The sequence below is a fragment of the Eptesicus fuscus genome, chromosome 8, assembly GCF_027574615.1.
Source record: "Eptesicus fuscus isolate TK198812 chromosome 8, DD_ASM_mEF_20220401, whole genome shotgun sequence".
Classification (NCBI taxonomy): Eukaryota; Metazoa; Chordata; class Mammalia; order Chiroptera; family Vespertilionidae; genus Eptesicus; species Eptesicus fuscus.
Window position 1 is genome coordinate 95,976,993 of NC_072480.1, and position 22,666 is coordinate 95,999,658.

General features: G+C 42.8%; 1 protein-coding gene across 4 annotated transcripts in view; it reads right to left on the bottom strand.

The window, feature by feature from the left end:
- Positions 1 to 22,666, bottom strand: part of SNX25 (sorting nexin 25) — a 92,294-nt gene that overhangs the window by 44,890 nt on the left and 24,738 nt on the right. For all 4 annotated transcript variants that reach the window (XM_054720129.1, XM_054720130.1, XM_054720131.1 and 1 more), the window contains exons 3-5: positions 16,467 to 16,683; positions 9,255 to 9,427; positions 7,815 to 8,001 (exon numbers count right to left, since the gene is read on the bottom strand). In XM_054720129.1, coding sequence (XP_054576104.1) covers positions 7,815 to 8,001; positions 9,255 to 9,427; positions 16,467 to 16,683 — 577 coding nt within the window. The remainder of the gene's footprint in view (positions 1 to 7,814; positions 8,002 to 9,254; positions 9,428 to 16,466; positions 16,684 to 22,666) is intronic.

A 22,666-nucleotide genomic window follows, 5' to 3' on the forward strand; every position in this document is an offset into this window, starting at 1 on the left:
TAGTGTAGATTAGTAAGGACATATTGTAAATTAGAACACCATACATATACACATTTAAGAAAAAATTAAAAACATTAATGTTTTCAAGTTGCCACAGGCTACTTTGTACTAGTCTAGAGATAATATTTCCATTAGAGGAATTTCAGTTAATGTGGTTGAGAAGAAATACAGCTAAGCTGAAGCTGTTTCCCAACTCAGGAAGTGTCTCAGCGTAGTTAAGAATATGAGTTCTAGTACCAAATGGCCTGTGTTCAAATCCTGCTCCCAACACTTACTGTGTCACCCTGGGAAAATTATTTAAGCTCTCTAAAACTCAAGAGTCCTCACCTGCATAAAGGGGAGTAACAGTATTTTCCTGATAGGGTTGCTATGAAGAGGAAATGAGATAACACCTTTATAACAGTTGGAACAGTGCCTGCCCCATAGTGAGAGTCCAATAAATGTTAACTGTAACTATCGTTCCTTAACCCGCTACTGACTCTTTAGATGCGCACTGCTTAGGGGGATGGTATGTGTGTGTTTGTTAAACATACATAAAACTTTTGTAAGTAGCCTTACTTTGTTCCTGACTGTAGGAGTGTCTCAGCTAATCAATCTAAACCACCAGGGTCACTGTGGTCCAACAAAATCAGGTTTATTGACCCACTGCACTAGGCAAAAGGAACCCCGGGGCATCTGTAGGGTTACTGCAGGGTTCTGGGAAAGGATGGGGTGTGGGTGGGATTTCAGTGAAGCAGCAGGGGATAGGCTAGACGCAGGGCTGTGTAAAGAGGTCACTTCCAGGTGGACCCAGGGTCCTATTGACTTGGAAACTGCAGTTCAGGTAGACGTGGAATGCTGAGCCCAGAAACCGCTTATCTGCAGCGCGACTTATGGGTGATGAATGAGGCTGCTTCTCTGTGTCGAAGTGACTGAAATCCTCCAGGCACGAGCAGGATGCCCCATTCTTACTGAGAACTTCAAACAGCACAGTTTTTAACAGTCCAGGCAAGATTTGAGAGAGCGCAATTTCTCAGTGAACAAGAAAGCAGTAGTCACTCACTCACACGAGGGAGTCACTCTAACACATACACGTTACGGCTGCCGCGTGTACTTGGAAGGAGATTGTTTCCAGTTAGCTTTGGAGCTGCCTTTAGTAGCTGTTACCCCAGCCTGATAAATGGATGGGCAGACTGTACTTGCCCAGGCTGAGCCAATTTCTACTTTCTACTTTCTCTAAAGAACATATGTTCATTGAAGAACATTAGAAAATACACAAAACACAATATTCATAGTTAATCACAACATCTGGTATATCCTTAATAACCTTTTTTCTAGGCAAATATGATATTTTGCTATTTTATAAGACTGGATTTCTGCTATATATACAGCCATATATCCCAGCCATACCAATCAGATAGCTCTGGGCCAGGGCAGCCTGAGGTGTCCTGAACGTATGTATGTATACACACAATTCATGTTATATGTACAGAAAATAACCTGGAAATGTATATACCAAGTATTAACAGTTTTCATCCGCTTGTGACAACTGATTGCTATTTTCTTAATCTTGTTTATCTTTCAATCTCCCTAAAATAACTAATTACTATATATTCATTTTCTAGATCCCAGAGACTACAGAAATTACATGTTCCAGAAGCAACCAAAGCTTTGTCATGCTGGCTAGCTGGTACCTTTTAGTTAACCTCAGGGAAGGCACCCTGCTGGTGTGGCTCAGTGTTTGAGCTCTGACCTATGAATAAAGAGGTCACAGTTCGATTCCCGGTCAGTGTACATGCTGGGGTTGCGGGCCCCATCCGCAGTGTGGGGCGCGCAGGAGGCAGCTGATGGACAGCTCATGGACAACATGGTCAGTCATAAGTGACACTGGGTCTTCATGTGCCTTGTCCCTTGGCCCAGGATGGAGAGAAGAGCACTGCTTATTGAAGGGGTCTCCTCAAACCCCAGCTGGGACACTGAGTTCCAGCAGGCCACTGGCGATGATCAGTGTTCACAGGAAATGAAATGTTTTCAGCCCTTGATCTGATGACGGTAACAACAACTGTGGCAGCTAAGAATTAGAGTCAGGCGGGTGCTGCGCTAAGTGCTTCCCCTGCACGGCCTCATGCTCCCAACCGCCCTTCCTAAAGCACGTGCACCTTCGCCCATGGCAGTGCTGCGCCAAGTACAAGCACAGAATGAATTCCTTCCTTTCAGAGAGATCATGAATGTCTTTACCCCAAACTCCCCCTTATACCAAATTTCACATCGCCGCCAACAGTTAATTCTCTTTGCTCCTAAATGAAAATAACCGGTGTTCTCCGATATGTTTAATCCCACCGCTGTGTCCTCAGCTATTTCTCAGAAACCAACAGGAGGATTACATTCTGAAGTCAATGTACTTTTGCTTCTCATAAAACTGTGACACCTTTTACAGAGAGGAAGGGAGAGGGAGAGAGAGTCAGAAACATGGATGAGAGAGAAACATCCATCAGCTGCCTCCTGCAAGCCCCCTACTGGGGATGTGCCCGCAACCCAGGTACATGCCCTTGACCGGAATCGAACCCGGGACCCTGGAGTCCGCAGGCCGACGCTCTATCCACTGAGCCACACCGGTTAGGGCAAAACTGTGACACCTTTTAGAACATGTCTCGTACATAGCCTCGCATTTCAATGAGTTTTTAACTAAATTTATATTCATTTGTTATTATTGTAACAACTCGCCAGGCTTCTCGTTGTTTTCCATGCCGATTTCCTCTCCACATCCGCCCACACTAACCTTTTCCCTGGATGCTGTTTGTGCTGATTGATTTCTGAAAGGGTGCATTAGTCTGCGCAATTTTTTCTTTCGTGTCCCTCTGTAATGTAATCCTGTTTTACTGCTCATGATTCACAATATAGTTTCAGAATCACTGTTCAAAACACAGAAATGTCCATTTTGCCAAGGGTTAAACCCAGCTCTCAGGAAGGCCTTCATGATGATCTAGTGATATTCTCCTCACTAGAGTCACCGTATATCTCAAAACAGTGATATACACAGTTTTTAAATAACTAAAATATAACAATTTTATGACATAACATCTAGCCAAGACTTCAGATTGGCAGCAGATGGGAGAACATTCCATTTAAAAGAGATTCTCAGTACGAGTTGCATGTTACAATCACCACGGAAGCTTTTGAAAAACAGTGATGCCCAGGTTCCACGCCAAGCAGTTCCAGAACAAGTCTCCCATCTCATGGAGGGGCAAATATTTTTCATTAGCGCACTCTTTACAAAGACGCTGGGGGATCACACAGCCCGGGCTGCATTCCTGGCCAACAACCCGCCCAGTCCTTTAAGGCCAAGAGGTTCCTGTCAGCCCGAACCTTTCATTTTCCTTGTTTAATGTTTACTTTGACTCCAGCTTTATCTTCAAAACAAAGCCACACCGCTCCTTCTCCCGCAAGGCTGCAATTGCCGAGTTTCATTAACGGATGCACCGGGGCTCTGAACCCTGTTCTGCCTTCCCTGACTGGTCATTGTCTCACCGCCCACACGGACGGTGGGGAATCTGGTCAGCCTGCCCTTTAATAACCTGCATCAAGATGACACTGAGATTCGTGGCTCCTGTTTTATTAACAGAATCGATCACTGCTCCTACTAGAAGATGCTGGAAAATTTAAAGTATTATACCAACCCAGTTATCACATCCTCGGTTTGACTTCTTGGATGCCAGAAAAGAAGAAAAAGGGAGTAGCTAAGGAAAGAGAGCTGTCGTCCTGTAATTTTTTTAAAGCCTGGTGATTTTAATACACTGCCAGGGTAAACCACCAATTTAGTATATTTTAAGAGAACACTTCTAGGTCTAAAGTCCTACTGTGACAGCATCTCATGCCAAGTCAAACAGAAAAACAAACTCTGCAGAACTTCAACTTCACCTTCCAGTTTTGTCTGTTTCTTTGTTTTTAATGCATTCCAGCCTGGTAGAGCTAAATGACTTTTTTTCCCCTTTAAAAAATATGCCTCCGCCTCTCAGATGTGCATGAAACAAAAGTGGACAGTTTCATCAACTGCTCAGTCTAAGTCAGACACAGTCCCTGCCTTGGGCGGCCAACCCTAAGGTTTCCTGAAGAGCAGCCTGAAGACAGGGACCAAGCACACAATAAAGTCAGACAGCAGCGCACGCTCATTCACCGGAGAAGCACAGCGGTTCAGACTGCGACTGAAGGAGGCAGCTCCATGGGTGCTGGTCAGCTGATAGAGCCGCGTGACGGAGGTTTTAGACAGGAGTCTGATAAAACGCGATTTTGCCTGTCAATAACCGTAAGCAGACCTGACCTTGGAATAGAGAGCAGTTTTTCTATCAGATAAACAGTAAGCAGCCAAGTAACAAGATAATTTATGCACCACCACCTACTTTTTTGAGCAAAATGATCAATCTCTGCTATTGCAGAATTGCTCCTGGACTTACAATCACTCTAGTTCAAGCTGTGCAAGCAGTGGTTAGCCCTCAGGCCTGCCCCTAAGATGCAGTGAATAGGGACAACAGCCCCGTGCCTAAAAGATATACCAGGGTCATACCAAAGAGAACTCCCTGACATCTTCCCTGCACCTGAGAACCACGCAGTTACCCAGCTGTCATCCTGACAAGCAAAATAAGCACTTCAGTTAGTAGCTGTTAGGACCCTAGGGCCGCGTTGAATAGTGTAAGTCCATCTACCCTCCGCCAAGTCCCAGGAACAGTCTCACAGTCAGTTTCAGGGAACTGCCTCAGGATAACGCAGTATGTGCGAAAGCACAGTATTCCGAAGGGAACTGCAGGTGTGTATCTACCATCGAGAAAAATGCCTCTCGGTCTTTCTCCAAAGGCTCTTTGCCGAGCTTGCGGAGGGGACCATACGTCTTCAGGACTACCATGATCCCACAGCTGATGCTGCCAAATGCATAAGGCTCTTTCCAGAGCCCACATTCCTTGTCACAAGGGAATCCTGCAGCCCTCCTAGAGGAGCTACTGACTTGCTTCCCAAGAGTTACATGAGGAACTGCGAGTTTATAAAGAGATGGAGGTCAGCCCTGGCCGGTTTGGCTCAGTGGATAGGACATCGGCCCACGGACCGAAGGGTCCGCGGTTCCATTCTAATCAAGGGCATGTACCTCAGCTGCAGACTGGTTCCCAGTTGGGGTGCATGCAGGAGGCAAACAATCAATGCGAGTTTCTCACATCAATGTTTCTCTCTCTCTCTCCCCCTCCTTTCCGCTCTCTCTAAAAATCAATAGAAAAATATCCTCAGGTGAGGATTAAAAGAAAAAAAAAGAGGTGGAGGTCAGAAGAATAGGTCATTCCAGCTGGACTCGGTCAGTACACCTCCGAACTGTATTCCTTTTGTTTCTAATAGAGTAGGTACTTTCAGAGTTCCATTATCTTATCACCAAGGTACCTCTGAGTGTCCTCCCTCTGACTCTAAAAACTCTGTTGGAAACACAAAGCCTAACAGTAAGATGGAAGGCACAGAGAATCAACATATGGAACAGAAATAACGCACAACGGAAACACCTGTGCGGCTGTCTGCCCTCCGTTGCTCCTGTTGCTGGCAGGAATAGAGTTGGAGGAGCCAGTGGTCAAGAGAGGTTATCAATCTGCAATATTTTATTTTACTCTTATTTACAGGGTGGGGCAAAAGTACACTTACGGTTGTTCATGTGATAAATAATACAATAGTTAACAAATAATAATACAAGAATAAACTCTATGTTTCGTGTACTCACAACTGTAAACCTACTTTTGCCCCACCCTGTATTTATCGACAGTCACTGATAATGCTACTGAACATACTCAACAATTACTGAAAGGGCATTCTTTAAAGTGCAAACAACCCAAATTTTCCATCAGCTGATCGGTGGACAAACAAAATAGGGTATTCACACAACGGAATATTACTCAGCCAACAACAGGGAAAAGATATTGCTACATGCTACACGTGGATGAACCTTGAAAACATGCCGAGTGGAAGAAGTGCCATTCACCACAGGCCACATGTCGGATGACTGACTTACATGAATGTCCAGAATGGCACATCCATAGAGACAGGATAGAGCAGTGGTGGTCAAGAGCTGGGGGAGGAGGGGAGTGGAAAGGGACTGCTGATGGGGGCAGGTTTCTTCTCAGGGGGAGGAAAGTACCCTGGAGTCAGTGGTGACGGCTGCACAGCCTTTGAATATACTAAAACCCGCTGAACTACACACTTTAAAACGATGAATCTGATGGCATGTGAGTATCTCAGTATGTGAGAAAGCCGCTCTGCAGCTGAGCACTCCTCCTGCCGGGAAGTCCCCTGGAGCTCAGAGGCCTGCCTTCCCGGGACCCCCACGAGCTATGCTCAATGCTGCCCTATTTTGAGAGCACGAGGAAGTGATGTTAGAGGAAGATTTAAGTGCTCGTGCTGTTTTTGTTTCATCCTGCATTTAAAGAGGGGGAGGGGAATGTGTAAAGTCAGAATTTCTCGTGTGATGTTGGCCTCGCAGATTGAGGTAATCCCCAACGCGCCTACGGTGACCGAGCAGGCTGTTCCCAGTCACCCTGGGGCAGGAGACACCGTGATTTCGCTTTTAAAGGGCAATTCTTACTGAGCTGCTCAGTTTCCTGCTGGACGGTGAACTGCCAACACTAAGCTATTTACAGCATTTCTAATCCTGAGCCTTTGATTAGTATATTTTGAAGAAGATAAACCATTAGTTCTTACCAAATTCATTTATAATATGAGGAACTGTCCTCAGACACAAAATGACAGATGATGGTGGAGCACCAATAGTAGTATTAAATAATTAGCTCTAATTTTATTTTTAAAGATTTTTGTCACTCACCTTAATGTTGACACTAGTTCAGAGGCATATAAGACAAATGTAAAATCCTCAAATAGTCCAAAAATCGAATTTCTGCCAATATTTTACTTTTCCATCAATGATTTACTAAAGTGCTCATCTGAAGCAAAATGGCACACCAGAGCTTCCTTTCTTCCCCATGTATTGTCATCTGGGGACACTAGACACAGGGTAACTAGAGACAGAAGCCTAGAAAACCTGCAAGCTGCCCAGCACTATATAATCATACTGTACATGCATATACTTTCTGTGAAAAGAAAAATTAAGCCGAAACCGGTTTGGCTCAGTGGATAGAGCGTCGGCCTGCGGACTGAAGGGTCCCGGGTTCGATTCCGGTCAAGGGCATGTACTTTGGTTGTGGGCACATCCCCAGTGGGGGGTGTGCAGGAGGCAGCTGATCGATGTTTCTCTCTCATCGATGTTTCTGACTCTCTATCCCTCTCCCTTCCTCTCTGTAAAAAATCAATAAAATATAATATTAAAAAAAAAAAAAAGAAAAATTAAAAACACACACACTCACCCTTAAAATATCTCAAGTACAATAAGTGAGACTGAACTTTCCTATAAAAGAGACTCCTGGGGTATATTTCAAATGTGTTTTCTCAAACAATTAGTCAAGAATCCCTTATTTCCAAACCTGGGCCTCTGTACAGTACCGTGCTCTGCAGTGAATTTTATAAACACATCATCTCCTTCCAATGCTTTCCTAAGGTAAGCATCAGAGCAGCTAAGCAGACACTCCCAACAACTAAATAGCTCTCAATCTATGATAACCTAATTATTTGGAAAACATTATACTTTGAAAAATCTAATTCCACTGCTAAAGGAGAAGCTGGATAAATTTAGTTATCACTAAGTGGTAAGATTTATAGACTTCCTTTATTTCTGCTTCCCCAGCAAACACGTTTTTCTTTACCTAACCAGGCAGAGGATGGTAATGAGCAGCCATTATCCTCTATGACTGAGGACCGAGTACCTTAGCTGCTTCAAGAACTCAACATCAGAGTTGCTGTTAATGAGCTTGATGAACTCTTCATAAGAAGGAGCATAGGTGTAGGCTCTCTTGTGATGTTCGTTCACGTGTTCTCTGCGCTCCAGCTGGGCAAGCAGCATCTGGTTGATGTAATCGGGATTGCTAAGGAATGCCACCACTGGCTTCAAGACTGTGGGAGGAGAAAGCACAACTGAGAATGGCAGTGCCCTTTAGAGGGGTTGTTTTTATATCATAAAACTGAAACTACATTTGGGAAACATCTTTAACTACCCAAGTGGGGAACATTCAAACACACACATACCCACATGTACGGCTGCCTATCTATACCAAATTGCTAACAAAGCTATTAAAATTAAGTACATCGATTTTCCTTTTATTTCTGTTCTAAGGCTCATATGATTTGTCTGCCAAAAGATGAAAGTCAACATTCTCCCAAAGTGGACCTGAGGGAGGGAATTGTCAAAAAGTCGATGGCACTATTACAAATTCACTCTATTAACTTTAGGTTCAAAAGCTCCCGTTTTCTCTGTGGTTGACTAGTTATCAGCTAATGGGCACTGCTGGCTAATCCTGAAATAATAAATGAGATATCCAATCAATGCATATCAAATGCAACATTATTTATTTGAAAGTCTCAGATAGGAAAAATTTCTCTTAGGTCATATCTTCTTTCATTTTTCTTATTCTGGCTAAGCATTACCCTGGATATACTTTTTTTTAGTAATCACCTTTAGTAATTGTGGTACGGTTCCACTTTTTATTTATTCCAAATTCACAAAATTACATATTACATATCAATGAATCTTTTAAAAAATATTTTTATTGATTTCAGAGAGGAAGGGAAAGAGAGAGATAGAAACATCAAGGATGAGAGAGAATCATTAATCAGCTGCTTCCTACATGCCCCCTACTGGGGATGAGCCTGCAACCTGGGCATGTGCCCTGACCAGGAATCGAACCGTGACCTTCTGGTTCACAGGTCAATGCTCAACCACTGAGCCACAGGGGTCAGGCTATCAATGAATCTTATAGCAAAGGTATTTTAAGTAAATGCACACTGGAGTTTGATTATAGATGTTCTTTCATTAATGTTTATATTATTGGCCTGGATAAATCAAAAGCTATCCCAAGTTTTGATAAATCAAAAGCTATCCCTATGGAGAGCATAGGGCTGGGTATCCTATGTCAAAATAAACAATAAAATGTACTCTTCATTTGGTAATGTTATGTAAAAATTGGTTTATCACATATGGACAAATGATGTCCTCTCTGAGCGACATTTAAACTTAAACTATGAAAGTATATTAATTCTCTTATGTCCAACAGTATGCAAGGTCCATGCAGGTGTCCTAGATGTGTGTAGCCCAAGCATTTGCACAATTATCATGGCATCAGTAATATGAATTACTTATGAAAGTCTACCTTTTGTTGTGAGAATTTCTGCGAGCATTATACGTAAGCTGAGTGACTGGACATCCTTTGAGGGGAGGAGACAAAACACCAGAACCCGAGAACACGTCTGCAGGAATCTTACTTCTTCAGCCGAGTTCCTTAAGCATGCATGCAACACAAAAGGCCTCGGTTGTTCTTCTTGTCTAAAAAATAAATACATGAGAGAGGAAAAAGGAAGGAAAGAAAGTTCTAGAAACAATTCGGTTACGTGCCATTAGGTAAAAAATATTTCAAATGGGCAGTACATAAGTTTTAATAAGTGTGCCCGCTCCTCAATCATTTTCTCTATCACAACTAATCTGGAAAAATGCAAAGGCATGGCCATTTGGGATTTCAAACCTTAAGTAGCATCGACAGTTACACATACACTAGAGGCCTGATGCACGAAATACGTGCAAGGGTAGGCCTTTGCGGCCCCGGCTGCCTCGTGGCCCCGGCTGCCTCGTGGCCCTGCCTCCCCACACACACACACACCTTGGCCTGGCACTGCCCGCATCTGCCACCACACACCTCTGGCTCCTTGGTTCCATGAAGCCCCCCCACCCCCGCCCCACGATTGATTGCCCGAGGGTGGCCTGGGCCTCCCTCTGTGGGGCATTTGTGGAGCCCCCGACTGATCGCCCTGCTGGCCGGTGGCTTTGGCCTCCCTCTGTGGGGCAATCATGGGACGATGGCCGGGCCCCCGACCAATCGCATCACACCCGCCTTGGTTGGCCTGGCTACAGTGGGTGTCATGGAGTGATCGTCCAGATGATGGTCGTTCCGCTGTTCAGCAGTTCGGTCGATTTGCATATTACACTTTTATTATAATAGATTACTCTTAAATCATCACAGCAATCCAGAAAGGTATGAGTATTTCTTTACCTAGATTATTTTTAGTCTCCTACATCTTGTCATAAATGTGATTTACAGCTTCACTTTTCAAAGAAAAACTCTAACAAAGCATAAGCCAGGGTACCAGCCAGCTGCCCTGACAGGGTGCTGTTGGGATTAAAAATCTATGGTATTTCCACTGAGGAGGGTCCATGACTTGATGCTACATAATTTGATGGCAAATTGCCTGCTGTGAGGCTGCTGAGTACTTTCCACCGAGTTTTGCCAGCCATGGCCACAGATTCCATCAGCACTGACCCCGTCCCATCCAAGGGCCATTAATGTGAAGGATCTGAGTGAAGAAGAGTGGATAGCAGAACTTTCTATTCATCCTTTCCTACAGTATCTGGATGGAAATTCAAGAATGACTAGGAAGGTCATTTGTCCAGTATCTTCCAGATAAAAGGCAAAGTTTACGGGCTTCTTACCGTCACTTCTGGCCAAAACTGGAAGAAAAACAAACAAACCACTAAAGAGCTGGGGACGAAGCTTACTAGGTATTACACAGGAAATAAAACAAATAAATGCACAGTAGAGCCTTTATGACTAGTGTCTCTCAGAAGTAAACCTTTTATCTCTTTTTGCATAAGACTAAAGCCTAGTTTCTAGAATGTATACACTAAAAAAGAAAGGTTCCTCTTTGTCTTCTCCAGCAAACTACAGGAATCCAAGCCTAATGTGCAAAGCCAACACATGAACAGAGATTTTAAGAGAAAGCCTTTGCACATATAATATGTTGACTTTTTTAAAATGGCACCTTAGCTCTAGCCAGTTTGGCTCAGTGAATAGAGCATCAACCTATGATCCAATGGGTCCTGGGTTCAATTCCAGTCAAGGGTGTGTACCTTGGTTGCAGGCTCCTCCCAGGCCCAAGCCCTGGTTAGGGCTCCTACAGGAGGCAACCGATCGATGTGTTTCTCTCACATCAATATTTCTCTCTTCCATTCTCTTTAAAAATGAATGGAAAAATATCCTCGGGTGAAGATTAAAAATTAATAAATAAATAAATAATAAGAAAAATGGCACCTTTAATTATTTTAAACTCTAGCTATGCTGCCAGCTAGAGTTGATATTTTAATATAGTAAGATTTAGATCCTACTTTGCCATTTTAAGCACTTTTAAGAATGATGCTTTATTTTAAAACTAGTGTCCCAGTGCACAGATTCATGCACATTGAAAGGAAATTAATTAGAATATTTTAATATTGCTATTCGCCCTTTCTCTATAACAGAAGCATCAACCAAATCCACGATCGACAATGACAGATCAAAACACACATGTGCGATTGGCACCAGTAAGAGTTTAGCCTTTTATACACTGAGTGGCCAGATTATTATGATCTCTGAACGCATAATAATCTGGCCACTCAGTGTATATCCTATATATAAAAGGCTAATATGCAAATTGTCCCCTCGACCAGGAGTTCGACCAGCAGGCAGCCTGGCCAACCACCCATGACCCCTCCCCCTGACCTGGCTGGCCGGACCCACCCATGCACAAATTCATGCACCAGGCCTCTAAATATATATACATACATACACACACACACACACACACACACACACACACATGTGTGTACACACACACATACACATATATATATTCACACACACACACACACACACACACACACACTGAGTGGCCAGATTATTATGCATTCAACTTGCTTAATTAGACCTGCTTTCTGATTTAGCTAAACTTTTTCCAGCCCAGTGAAGAACCCCAACTTCTCTTTTAGGTAATTGTCAGCAACACAGCAGAAAATATCAACACGAAGCAAATTATTATTGTAGATCACACAGGCAAAAAAAAGGGTAAAATATTTAACTATAGCAGTGTTTGACTATATTGTGCACAGTGAGAGAACCTGAAGTCATTTTCAAGTTCCACCATTTCTACTTCTTTTCAGTCAGGTCAAGTTTCTAAACTTTCTAAATCTCCATTGTCTTGCTAATGAAAAGAAAGTAGGATTCTACTGAGTCTCCTATCTACCTACTCCAGGACTTCTATGAGGATCAAATGAGATGAGGCACGGGAAAATGCTTCACCATACATTTGGTTGAACTGTAAAATGTTTGCACCTGGCTATAAAGCAAGTCGGATTCCTGGGCTGAGGAAACTCCAAGGAGGCTAGTCGCTAGGGAGAGGAAGCCGGGCGTTGCTACATAACATCATTAGTCGGCACCCACAGCGACTGTTTCCGGGCTGGGCTGGGCTGTGGGCTGCATTTTGCGCCACGGGGTCTCGGCAGCGTTGGCTGTGATTTGGTGGGGTGTCACTCTGGGGTGGTGGCGGGGCCTGTTCCTGACTTAGGGGAAGCCAAGTGTTGGTTTATCGGTGCCAGGTCCACGGTACCATTTCTTTTTAAATGGCCAGTGCACATCATGGCAGCTCCTGCATTGAGCGTCTATCCCCTGGTGGTCAGTGCACATCATAGCAACCGGTCGGAGGGAAGGACAGACACTTAGCCTTTTATATACATAGATGTATGTCTGGTTAATATCATTGGGGGAAGTTGGCCAAAAAATAATCCACTTTTACAAGAGAGGCTTCTTTAAATAATAGCCAAATTCCTCTCAAAGTGTACACGTCCCTTCTCTGTCCCTGTGGAAGGCAGATCATGACGAACCTGACCCTCGACTTCCACCAATTCCTCTCCATCCTAGAGCTAAGTCAGGGGAACACCTTCGGAGTGAGCCAGTCAGAGGTTGGCCAAACAAGCCTGATCTCTGGAAAAAGGAAAGGTGAATGCTTCCGGATACCCTCTGCCAACTCTCTGCAGGATACTCCCATGATGCTCCCTAGCTGTGGACATCAGGTATTGCTTCAGAAGCCAAGAAAGAATCGTGAGTCAAATGGCTGCTTCTGGGTCAGCAGATGTCCGTCCTCTTTCTGGTAGATTGTAGCACTAATCCTGGCAGCAGCCTTTTATTCAGTATGAATCTGTTTCCTGCAGTTCCTTTTCCTTACTTCTGGGTCCTCATTCCTTGAATGAGGAAAAGGGCTTTTTGTAAATGTCATATGTTCACTATTACTTCATTGTTCCATCTACACCAAGAAGTATATATGATCACCAGCATTTTACAGATGAGAATATTAAGGATCTAAGTGGTTAAATGAATGGTCCAAAACACAGAGGTAATAAATAACAGAAATAACGTTCAGGTACAGATTATTTACTCTACGCCATAACCAGAGATTGCAAGGATGAGAGGAGAAAAAAAATTGCAGCGTTAAAGAAGGAAAATATGTGAATAAAAACATTATTCTTCCCCCTTAAACAGCATGCCGGTGCTGGTAAAACACGGAGATTGTAAAGACACTACACAGTTAAAGACGCTATCGATTTAATAGCATAAAAAAACAATCATCCTTAGATTTTCCTGAAACCTGCTGGAACAAGACAGATGGGACAAAGGAAGAGGAAGCAGAGGCAAGAATTAAATGTGATCTGGGTGGGCTTAAAGCAGCAACAGAATGTTGGCCTGGAAATAAAAACAGCTGACCGGAAAGCCACCTCCACACACTGCCTAACAGTTAACCAGAGGATGTGTTGCTTTTATTAATGCAATTTATTATTCTCTTGTCTGACAGTGGCCAATTCAATTGGAGCCTCCCGGGCCGCCAAGCCATTTCACACTCAGTGGATACCTGCACATTCATGGAGATTTCTTGTTCGGGGCACAGTTTATCTGGGGCAGGCAAGGACAGATCTAGCCAACAAACCTGAGCTGTCTACCAGTCTCATGTGTGATGTGCAGAAGGTGACATTAGTCCTCCAGGGTTCACCTCCAGGGCACGCATGGTCATCTATATCAAAATGCCAGTGACGTACCGGCACTTTTTAAAATATCCATAATCCCAGTGGTAGAGTCTTTTCTTTAATAAGGACCATCAACTAGAACGTGTAGGCAGAGCCCAGATATCAGCAAAATAAATCTACCCTGGCCATAAGACAGCTAGAAGCCCAAAGAAAAGGAGTTTCTCAAATGAAATCAATTCTCTATTTCTTTCACTCTGATGCTTTGTCTGTAACATTTTTATGTTATTCACAAAAGCAGTAATTTCAGAAACTGATAAATGTCTCAATGAAAAATATATTCTTAAGTTAAAATTAGATAATCATAAAAACACTAATTTCTCTAAACACTTGCTCTTCTCCCAAACCTTAACCAATCAGCCTTCTAACGGAAATAAAACACTGATTGAAATACTGTCCTCTCCTGGACCATAATTTAAATGTTTTACTTTAAAATGAGCTCCCACTGAATTCAAACAAGTCTTAGCAGAGTATGCCAGGTAGAACTGTGGAGCACTTTACACAGCGGCTCCCCCGCAGATCAGCAGGTGCCCTGAGGGCTGCTGGACCCTGGAAAGGAGAGGCAGGAGCTTCTGAGACTCTGGGGAGGTAACCCACAATCCTACCCCTCACTTTCCGCATTAGTTCACATCCCCTCTTACTGGAAGTTAACTTCTTTATAAACAGCAATATTCAAAGGGTGGTCTGGAGACTCCTGTGTCCCCAGAGCCCTTTCAGGGGGTCTCAGAGGGCAGAACTATATTCATAGTAGCACGAAATTTCATGTTTTTTCACTCTCAGTCTTACAAGCACAGCGGAGTTTTCGGGAGGCTATGGAATGTGTGATGACATCATCACTCTGACGGTTAATGGAAAGTGTACACTTGCACTTTAAAGTTTCTTAATTTTAATATCTAACATGGTAAATATTGATAGATGGAATAATAAGTGGTGAGCTAGTAAATGTTTAACAACCGGCTCTCCAAAGGAGGAAAAAAGCTCTGATTTGTAGCATTCATCCATTTCACAGTGTAAGCACCGCCACCCCGGCCAATTACACGCTAACAACCTGATGTCACTGAACTCAGAGTCAGCTCCCACAAACCAGGACAAGCTAGCCCAGCACACCACGAGATGTAACCCACAAACATAAGCTCTTTTATTTTTAGACTCTCAATAACTTTTAAGAATATAGAGGGCTCCTGAGACCAAAAAATCTCAGAATCGCTGCTTTTCAGTAATTTTTTCAAATCATGAGTTGTAACCCACAAGAAATAAAATAAAATTTACTTAGTTTCAAACACCATTTTAAAAAAACGTTAAGAAACAAAAAATATCAGTTATCACATATAATAAGAGTACTGTTTCACAAAATTGGGTCATGATATAAAGTGTATTTCTTACTATGGGTTCCAGTTTTTACAAGTTTGCGAAACACTGGGGGCAGAAAGCTGGAAACTAAGAGGCACGTGATGGCTGTGGGCTCTGGTCCCATAAACCTGAGCCGGGTGAGACTGGGGGGGAGAAGACACTGTAGGGAAGGAGGCAGGAAGCCGAGCCTGGACGGCAGCTGCTGTACAAGCACGTTGAGCAACCAGGTCCACTGAGCAACATCACAGGGCAGGACGGAGCCCGCCCTCCGACAAACGCACACACCAGCTCTTCTCGAAAAGAATCTGAGCCACCAGCCCAATAAGGATGCCCACGCCGACTGCACAGACCTCCCCAGTGTGACAGTACACAAGGCCAACAAGCCTCAGGCTAGCCATTTTCACATGGAAACATCGCTAATTATCTCCCACAAGCTCCAATATTAAGTTTCTTGAAAAATCAATTTTCAAGGTATGTTGATGCTCTTAACACAGGACTCACACACACACACACACACACACACACACACACACACACACACACACAAATCTTTAAACTTCCCTAAAAATTTAAAGTCACTGACACTATAAAACCTTATGCTTAAATTTTCTATTTCTAGCCTTGCCGGTGTGGCTAGTGGTTGAGTGTCGACCTATGAACCAGGAGGTCACAGTTCAATTCCCAGTCAGGGCACCTGCCTGTGTTGTGGGCTTGATCCCCAGTAAGTGGTGTGAAGGAGGCAGCCGATCAATGATTCTCTCTCATCACTGATGTTTCTATCTCTCCCTCCATCTCTAAAATCAATAAAAACATATTTTAAAGTTTTTTTTTTCTATTTCTAGGTATCCATAATACTATAAATAATTCATGACAGTGCTGACTCAATAAAATTCTCTTCACTGTTTAAGTTTTTTATAAAATTAAACAAGTCTATAAGTGGTTTTCTATTACAAAGTTACTTTTTTAAATCTATTCTATCATAACATTATAATTATTCCCTTCACTGTGTCTACATTTCAAGCCAAGTGTCAGCAAGACAGAATATTCTAGAGTTCGGTCTTGACCGCGACCCCTTGCTCAATGAGCACAGTATTTCCAAGTGAAGAAAGGCGGGAGGTTTTCATACTACAACGTTTACCTGGCATTCGCAGCTTTCAGGTCGCAGAAGTGAGTGAGCAAGGTTCTCACCACGTCGTTGCAGACAACCTTCACCACGTCCACGTGGCTCAGTCTGTGGTGCAGCTGTCTGGCAATTTCCCAAAAGTCTTCCAGGAGCAGGTTGTAAAGCTGCCCCTCATCTTTGCTGAGGTTCCCATACCAGGACAGCACGTAGTCTCTGTAACTGTAGTCAAACACTACGAGGACAAACAAAGCAATGAGGAAACTCAGACGAAGGAAGCAACACCAAGACAGCATCTCCACTGGAGACTGGCTTGAAGTATAAAGAGAGTAGGAAACAAAACAAGAAGACAATCTTCCCTAAAATCTTTCAAAATGAAATATTCTCATCTAACTAGAAGTTTTGGGGTGTGGTGACTGGTGACCATATGTCCCGGATGTTCTAGAGGACAGCCCAATTTTTAAATAGTCTATCTTGGTGCCAACCCATCTAAAACAGAGCATCTTAGACAGTGGCCACACCCTTATGGAGTGTACAGGTTGTATCATGTGTTGCCTCTCAGCTCCAAACTCACCCTTTTTTGCCATGCTTTGATACTGGAGCTCAACCCTGTACACACGTCTTTGCCAAAGGACACAGTGTTAAATCCATGTAGGAAAAAAAGGGGAAGCCAATGAGTGATCCTTGAAAGAAATTAGGTCTTCTGAAAATTAAAAATGTTACTGGGCTTGAGTGTGATTCCTCCAAGAGCTCCAAGGAAGCAAAACATTTAGCCACATAACCCTGTTCCCACTGAAGGACCTGGGCTATTTATAATCACTACTTATTTTACTAGCTTTTCTTCTTTCCTTTCTCAAACACCACTTGACTTGGCTTAAATTTGATGTGCCATACATCATTTCCTGCTTTGCTTTGCTTGTCTACTACACATTGGCTTATCCCAGGGAATCCTGTGAAACAAAATGTAACTTGGCATCCAAATGACTAACCCATAATCCTATATAACAAAAACCTAACATGCAAATGGACCAAACGGTGGAACGGCTGGTCAGCAGGGGGCGGGGCCAGCGAATGAGTGGCACCAGGCCAGCCAAGGAGGGTGCCAATGGGCAGAGGGAGGGGATGGAAATGGAGGGGCAGCGGTGACCAGTGGTGGCAGAGGGGCAATGGGGGGCAAGGCCATCCACTCGCAGCTGGGGCCGTCCCCGAATCGGCCCGCGGGTCACCTCCTGCAGAAGGAGGCCAGACTGCGGCTTAGGCCCGCTCCCCAGTCGGACATCCCCTAAGGGCTCCTGGTCTGCGAGAGGGCGCAGGCCAGGCTGAGGGGGGACCCCCCCCCCCCCGCCACCGAGTGCACAAGGCCTCTAGTTCTCAAATAATGCTTTAGCCTATGACTCAGTGCTCATTTTACCAACTTTAAGTTGTTATTTTATTTGTTTTTTTTGCAGGAAGGGGCAGAGAGGGTCATGATTTGTAGAAAACCAAGTAGCAAATGGAGCCTCCAGCTCAGGCTTAGTATCCACTCTGTGTGGAGATCCCACATGTCGGCAAGAGCCCACTGGTCAGAGGAAGCACTGCTCTTGTTCTGACATCCTGTGACGGCTTTTTTCTCAGAACATCAACCAGGAAAGCATAGCCAATGTTTTTCCAGAATTTCTCAGCTTTATAACAATTTACAAAGTAGCATCTTAAATCCCAAAGTTCAAAAGCATACACAGAGCATCAAAAGTTTTGTTCACATAAGCTTGGCACAAATTGGACTGAACATAAAAAGAAAATGATGTAAACAGAGGATTTAATCTTCTATGTTTTACAAAGAAACTAGACTTTTTACATAAAACTGCTATAAATGGCCTTAAATCATCCAATGAGCAAAACATCTGCATTGTAAGCAAATATAAAATGAAGCAGCATAACTTAAGGATGAGCATTTAGTGAAATGAAGTAACTTGTGTGGTCCAACTATATTTATTCTTAATATTTTGGATCATATAGGAGGATACTGTGTTTTCCTAGAACTATTTGGCAAAAATAAAAATATTTTCTCCTTCAAAAAAAAAAAGTCTTATTCACAGACACATACTAAGGTTTTTAGATAAATCCTCAAAGTGGTTCCATTGGCCTCAGTCATGCTGAGAAGATACTTAATAAAACTGAGCCTTATAGCTGAGAAGAATTACTTGCTAAGACAACGACTAAGGGGCAGGCACTGAAAAGAAAAAAATGATTCTACCTCAATCTTGCACTATTCATTAAATAAATATTTATAGAGGCTTCCAGCATGCAAGGTGGAATCAATATCCACTGAACATGAAAGAAAAGGCAAAACAAAAGCAAAAGCAACAAATGACTCTCCCAGGCCCTTCGGCAATTTTCTGCTCACTTCCAGATATTAATGTGAACAAACAGCTGTTATGCTTTCTAGATTCGGCAAAAAGTACACACATCTTATCCCTAATTGGACTATTCCATTAAGAAAAAAGCAGAAATTATTGCCGACCCAGATGTAAGAAATTATTGCAAAAACAGGAACGAACCAATCCTATAATCTCAATTACTGGTAACAAACAAGTAGACTGTGGTTTCTACACAGTAACTCAGTTTCACGCCCTCCTCAAATTGAGTTCCGAGAAGTGAAATAACTTGCTCAAAGTTAACCAGTGGCAGAGCCAAGTCTCCTGCCAGTCACACATTCTTTCTACTCAGCACACTGCAGTCTTGCACGAAGATCGGACAAGCCACATGAGTAAAGATGTGAAAAATATAAAATAGCTCCCTCATCCAACAGATATCCAGATTGTTTAAAACCTCTTTGTATGAAAAATATATGTAAGAGGCTGTACTTTTAAACTTCTCTAGAAGGCAAAAATAGGACCAATGTGTAGAAATCACAGAGTTTATTTATTAACTAGAGGCCCGGTGCACAAAATTCGTGCAGGGGGGCAGGTGGTCCCTCAGCCTAGCTTGAACCCCTTCCAATCTGGGACCCCTCGAGGGATGTTCGACTGCCCATTTACAGGGATCGGGCCATGAGGGTGTGGCCAGCCTGGGTGAGGGGCTGAGGGCTGTTTGCAGGCTGGCCAAGCCCCCCAGCGGGGATCCTCACCCCATAGGGGTGTGGCCAGCCTGAGTAAGGGGCTTTTTTTTTTTTTTTTTTTTTAGCACCTCCTTGAGCAGAGGCCAGGGCTGGCTGGAAGCAGGTATCTGGGATTTATTTGTCTTCTATAATTGAAACTTTGTAGCCTTGAGCAGAGGCCAGGGCCAGCCAGGGTGGGCGGGAAGCTTGGCTTCCTCCATCGCCGAGGGCAACCCAAGCCTCCTGCTCTCTCCAGCTCCGTGGCTGCTGCCATTTTTGTTGGGATTTATTTATCTTCTATAATTGAAACTTTGTAGCCTTGAGCGGAGGCCAGGGCCTGCCAGGGTGGGTGGGAAGCTTGACTTCCTCCATTGCCAGGGGCAACCCAAGCCTCCTGCTCACTCCAGCTCCGTGGCGACCACCATCTTAGTTGTGTTAATTTACATACTCGCTCCTGATTGGCTGGTGGGTGTAGCAGAGTGATGGTTAATTTGCGTATTTCTCTTTTATAAGTGTAGATGTTTACCATACAAAGGAACTGAATAAATCAATAAGCTGTTCAAGAGGCTGCCACGTTAGATGGTGAACATTCCATCATAAGAAACTTTTAAACAAGCTAGATATCCAATGAACAAGACTGACATAGAAAAAATTACTCCCTGAGCTGACGGGCTGGATTACATGACCTCGAAAGGCCCTTGTCTGCACATCCCAATGCCAAGTAACAAGAGCATGAGGGCCACCTTGCCAACAAAATATTGCTAGTTCATTTATGTGCAAGTCTTCCTCTCTAGCTCTTTTATTAAAGTTTTCATGCTATAGAATTTTTAACTAACAGCATATAAATCTGCAATCCAAAGGTTTGGAAAATAAAACTGTTTTTTCTTTTGTTAAAATTTAATTTTAAATTATAGCAGGAAATTAAGAGCAATTATAAGAGACTAAATATATTTTAATATATATTTTTATTAAATTCAGAAAGGAAGGGAGAGGGAGAGAGAGATAGAAACATCAATGATAAGAGAGAATCATTGATTGGCTGTCTCTTGCACACCCCCGTCTGGGGATCAAGCCCGTAACCCAGGCATGTGCCCTCAACTGGAATCGAACATGGGACACTTCAGTCCACAGGCCAACGCTCTATCCATTGAGCCAAATCAGCTAGGGCGAGACTTAATAGCTTTAAAATAAGATCTTTTCAGCATGCTAAAGGTTTAACGTGAAGGACATATTCACCTACATAATGTCTCATTACATTTGTTAACTACAATGCACATGCTAATTAATACAGCTCTCAAACATTCCTCTGATAACACATTTCAGCTAGGAATTAATAAAAATGAATACTGGCAAAAATCTGTACTCAGTAATAGAGATATGTGTTAGACACAGGTATATCTTCTATCATTAGCTCATCAGCACCCCTCTCCAAGCTAAGTATCATAAAAATATAAGATATAAAATGTACAAAACAGCCTTGGCCGATGTGGCTCAGTTGATTGGGGCATCATCTCCAGAGTGTCAGGCTTGATCCCCAGTAGGGGGCATGCAGGAGGCAGCCAAACAATAGATATTTCTCTCTAATTGATGTTCCTCTCTCCCTTGTGTGCTTGCTCGCGCGCTCTCTCTCTCTCTCTCTCTCTCTCTCTCTCAAATCAATAAAAACATTAAGAAAAAGAAAAAAAAGAAAGAGTGAGCTCTAAGAAAGTCATTTTTTTCAACTCTGACTTTTCCCCAGAGCAATTCAGAGACACAGTCTTCTATGTCCAAGAGGTAGAGCCCCATGACTCATAAATGTCCATCACATGAGTCTCTTGGAACAAAGAAATAGTCCCCATTCAATCAGAAACTGGCCTAATGATAGTGATAAGGACAATAATTCCTTGTTCATACTAACGGCCCTTTATGGTTTGTAAAGTTTTAAAAATGCAATTTGATACTTGATAATCACTATCTGTAGGTAGAAGAAAGTCATCTTCTGGGAAGACCTGGGGTTATTAGTTTATGTCACTGACTGATCTATTCATTCATTCAACAACATACTGCATAGCACTGGGAAGTGTCACACACCAGGTGAGCTGAGCCTAAAGGGGTGGGAGAAGGCATGGTCTTTCAAGGGGGAGCTCTTCTTCCATGGCAGCATCTATTCTCGGACAGTGTACCACCCTCGGGATTGGCCAGAGGGAGCCTAGTAACAGCGATTACCACCTTCTCCAGGACATGCTCCAAAGAAACTAAGAGGTCTGTTTACTTGTAAAATGACCTGATAATTATAATTATGTGTTATAATGAGATTTAATAGTAAGTCAAAAGATTTGTTTCAAGTATTTTTTTCCCCTCTATATCTGTCAGTTTCCCAGGAAATGTAACTTCAGCAGAAACTTTTAGGTATCTGGTACAGGAGGGCAGCTGTTCCGACTTCTCAGACGGACACATAGATCATTCATACTGTATCTGAACCACTAAATATAGTTTCTACATGTGAAACTGGCTAACAAAGCACCATGATGATATCCTTTGATCATCTCCGAATATGCCATTAAACTCCCAGCATCTGAAGCTTAGTAATTCTTACTGCTCTACAGAAAGTCTAACTATATTATTTTGCTCTGCATACTTATTACTTCTTTCTTTTTAGTAATTCAATCTATAAAATCTTAAGTTTTTAAAAGATAAATCCTAAGTTATATTGCCCCCTTCAGTAGCGACAACAAAAAAAATCCACATACAAACATGCAGACACACATATCTGCCTTGTAATTTACTCAACTCTTCAAATGAACCTGCTTTTAAATTATACTTTCTAAAAGGAATAAAATATATAAAGATAAAATGGTACAAAAGTGTTATCTAGTTTAATCTAACTTCAGGGGGAAATTTTAAAATAAATGTTCTTAAGCATTTCATATAAACTGAACTTAAATTACTATCGCCTTAATAAATATCTCTGATATAACTTAACAAGCATACCAAAAGACCCTCAATTTTATCAAGGCAAGTCCACTAAAAATAGCTAATAATATTCAGCATTTCAATTAAATGTACTGGTCCCAGAGTTTAGAAGTGTAAATTAAAATACTCTAGACATGCAAATTATAACCACTACAGACTTTCTAAATGTTTACAAAGCCGCTTAGCAGCT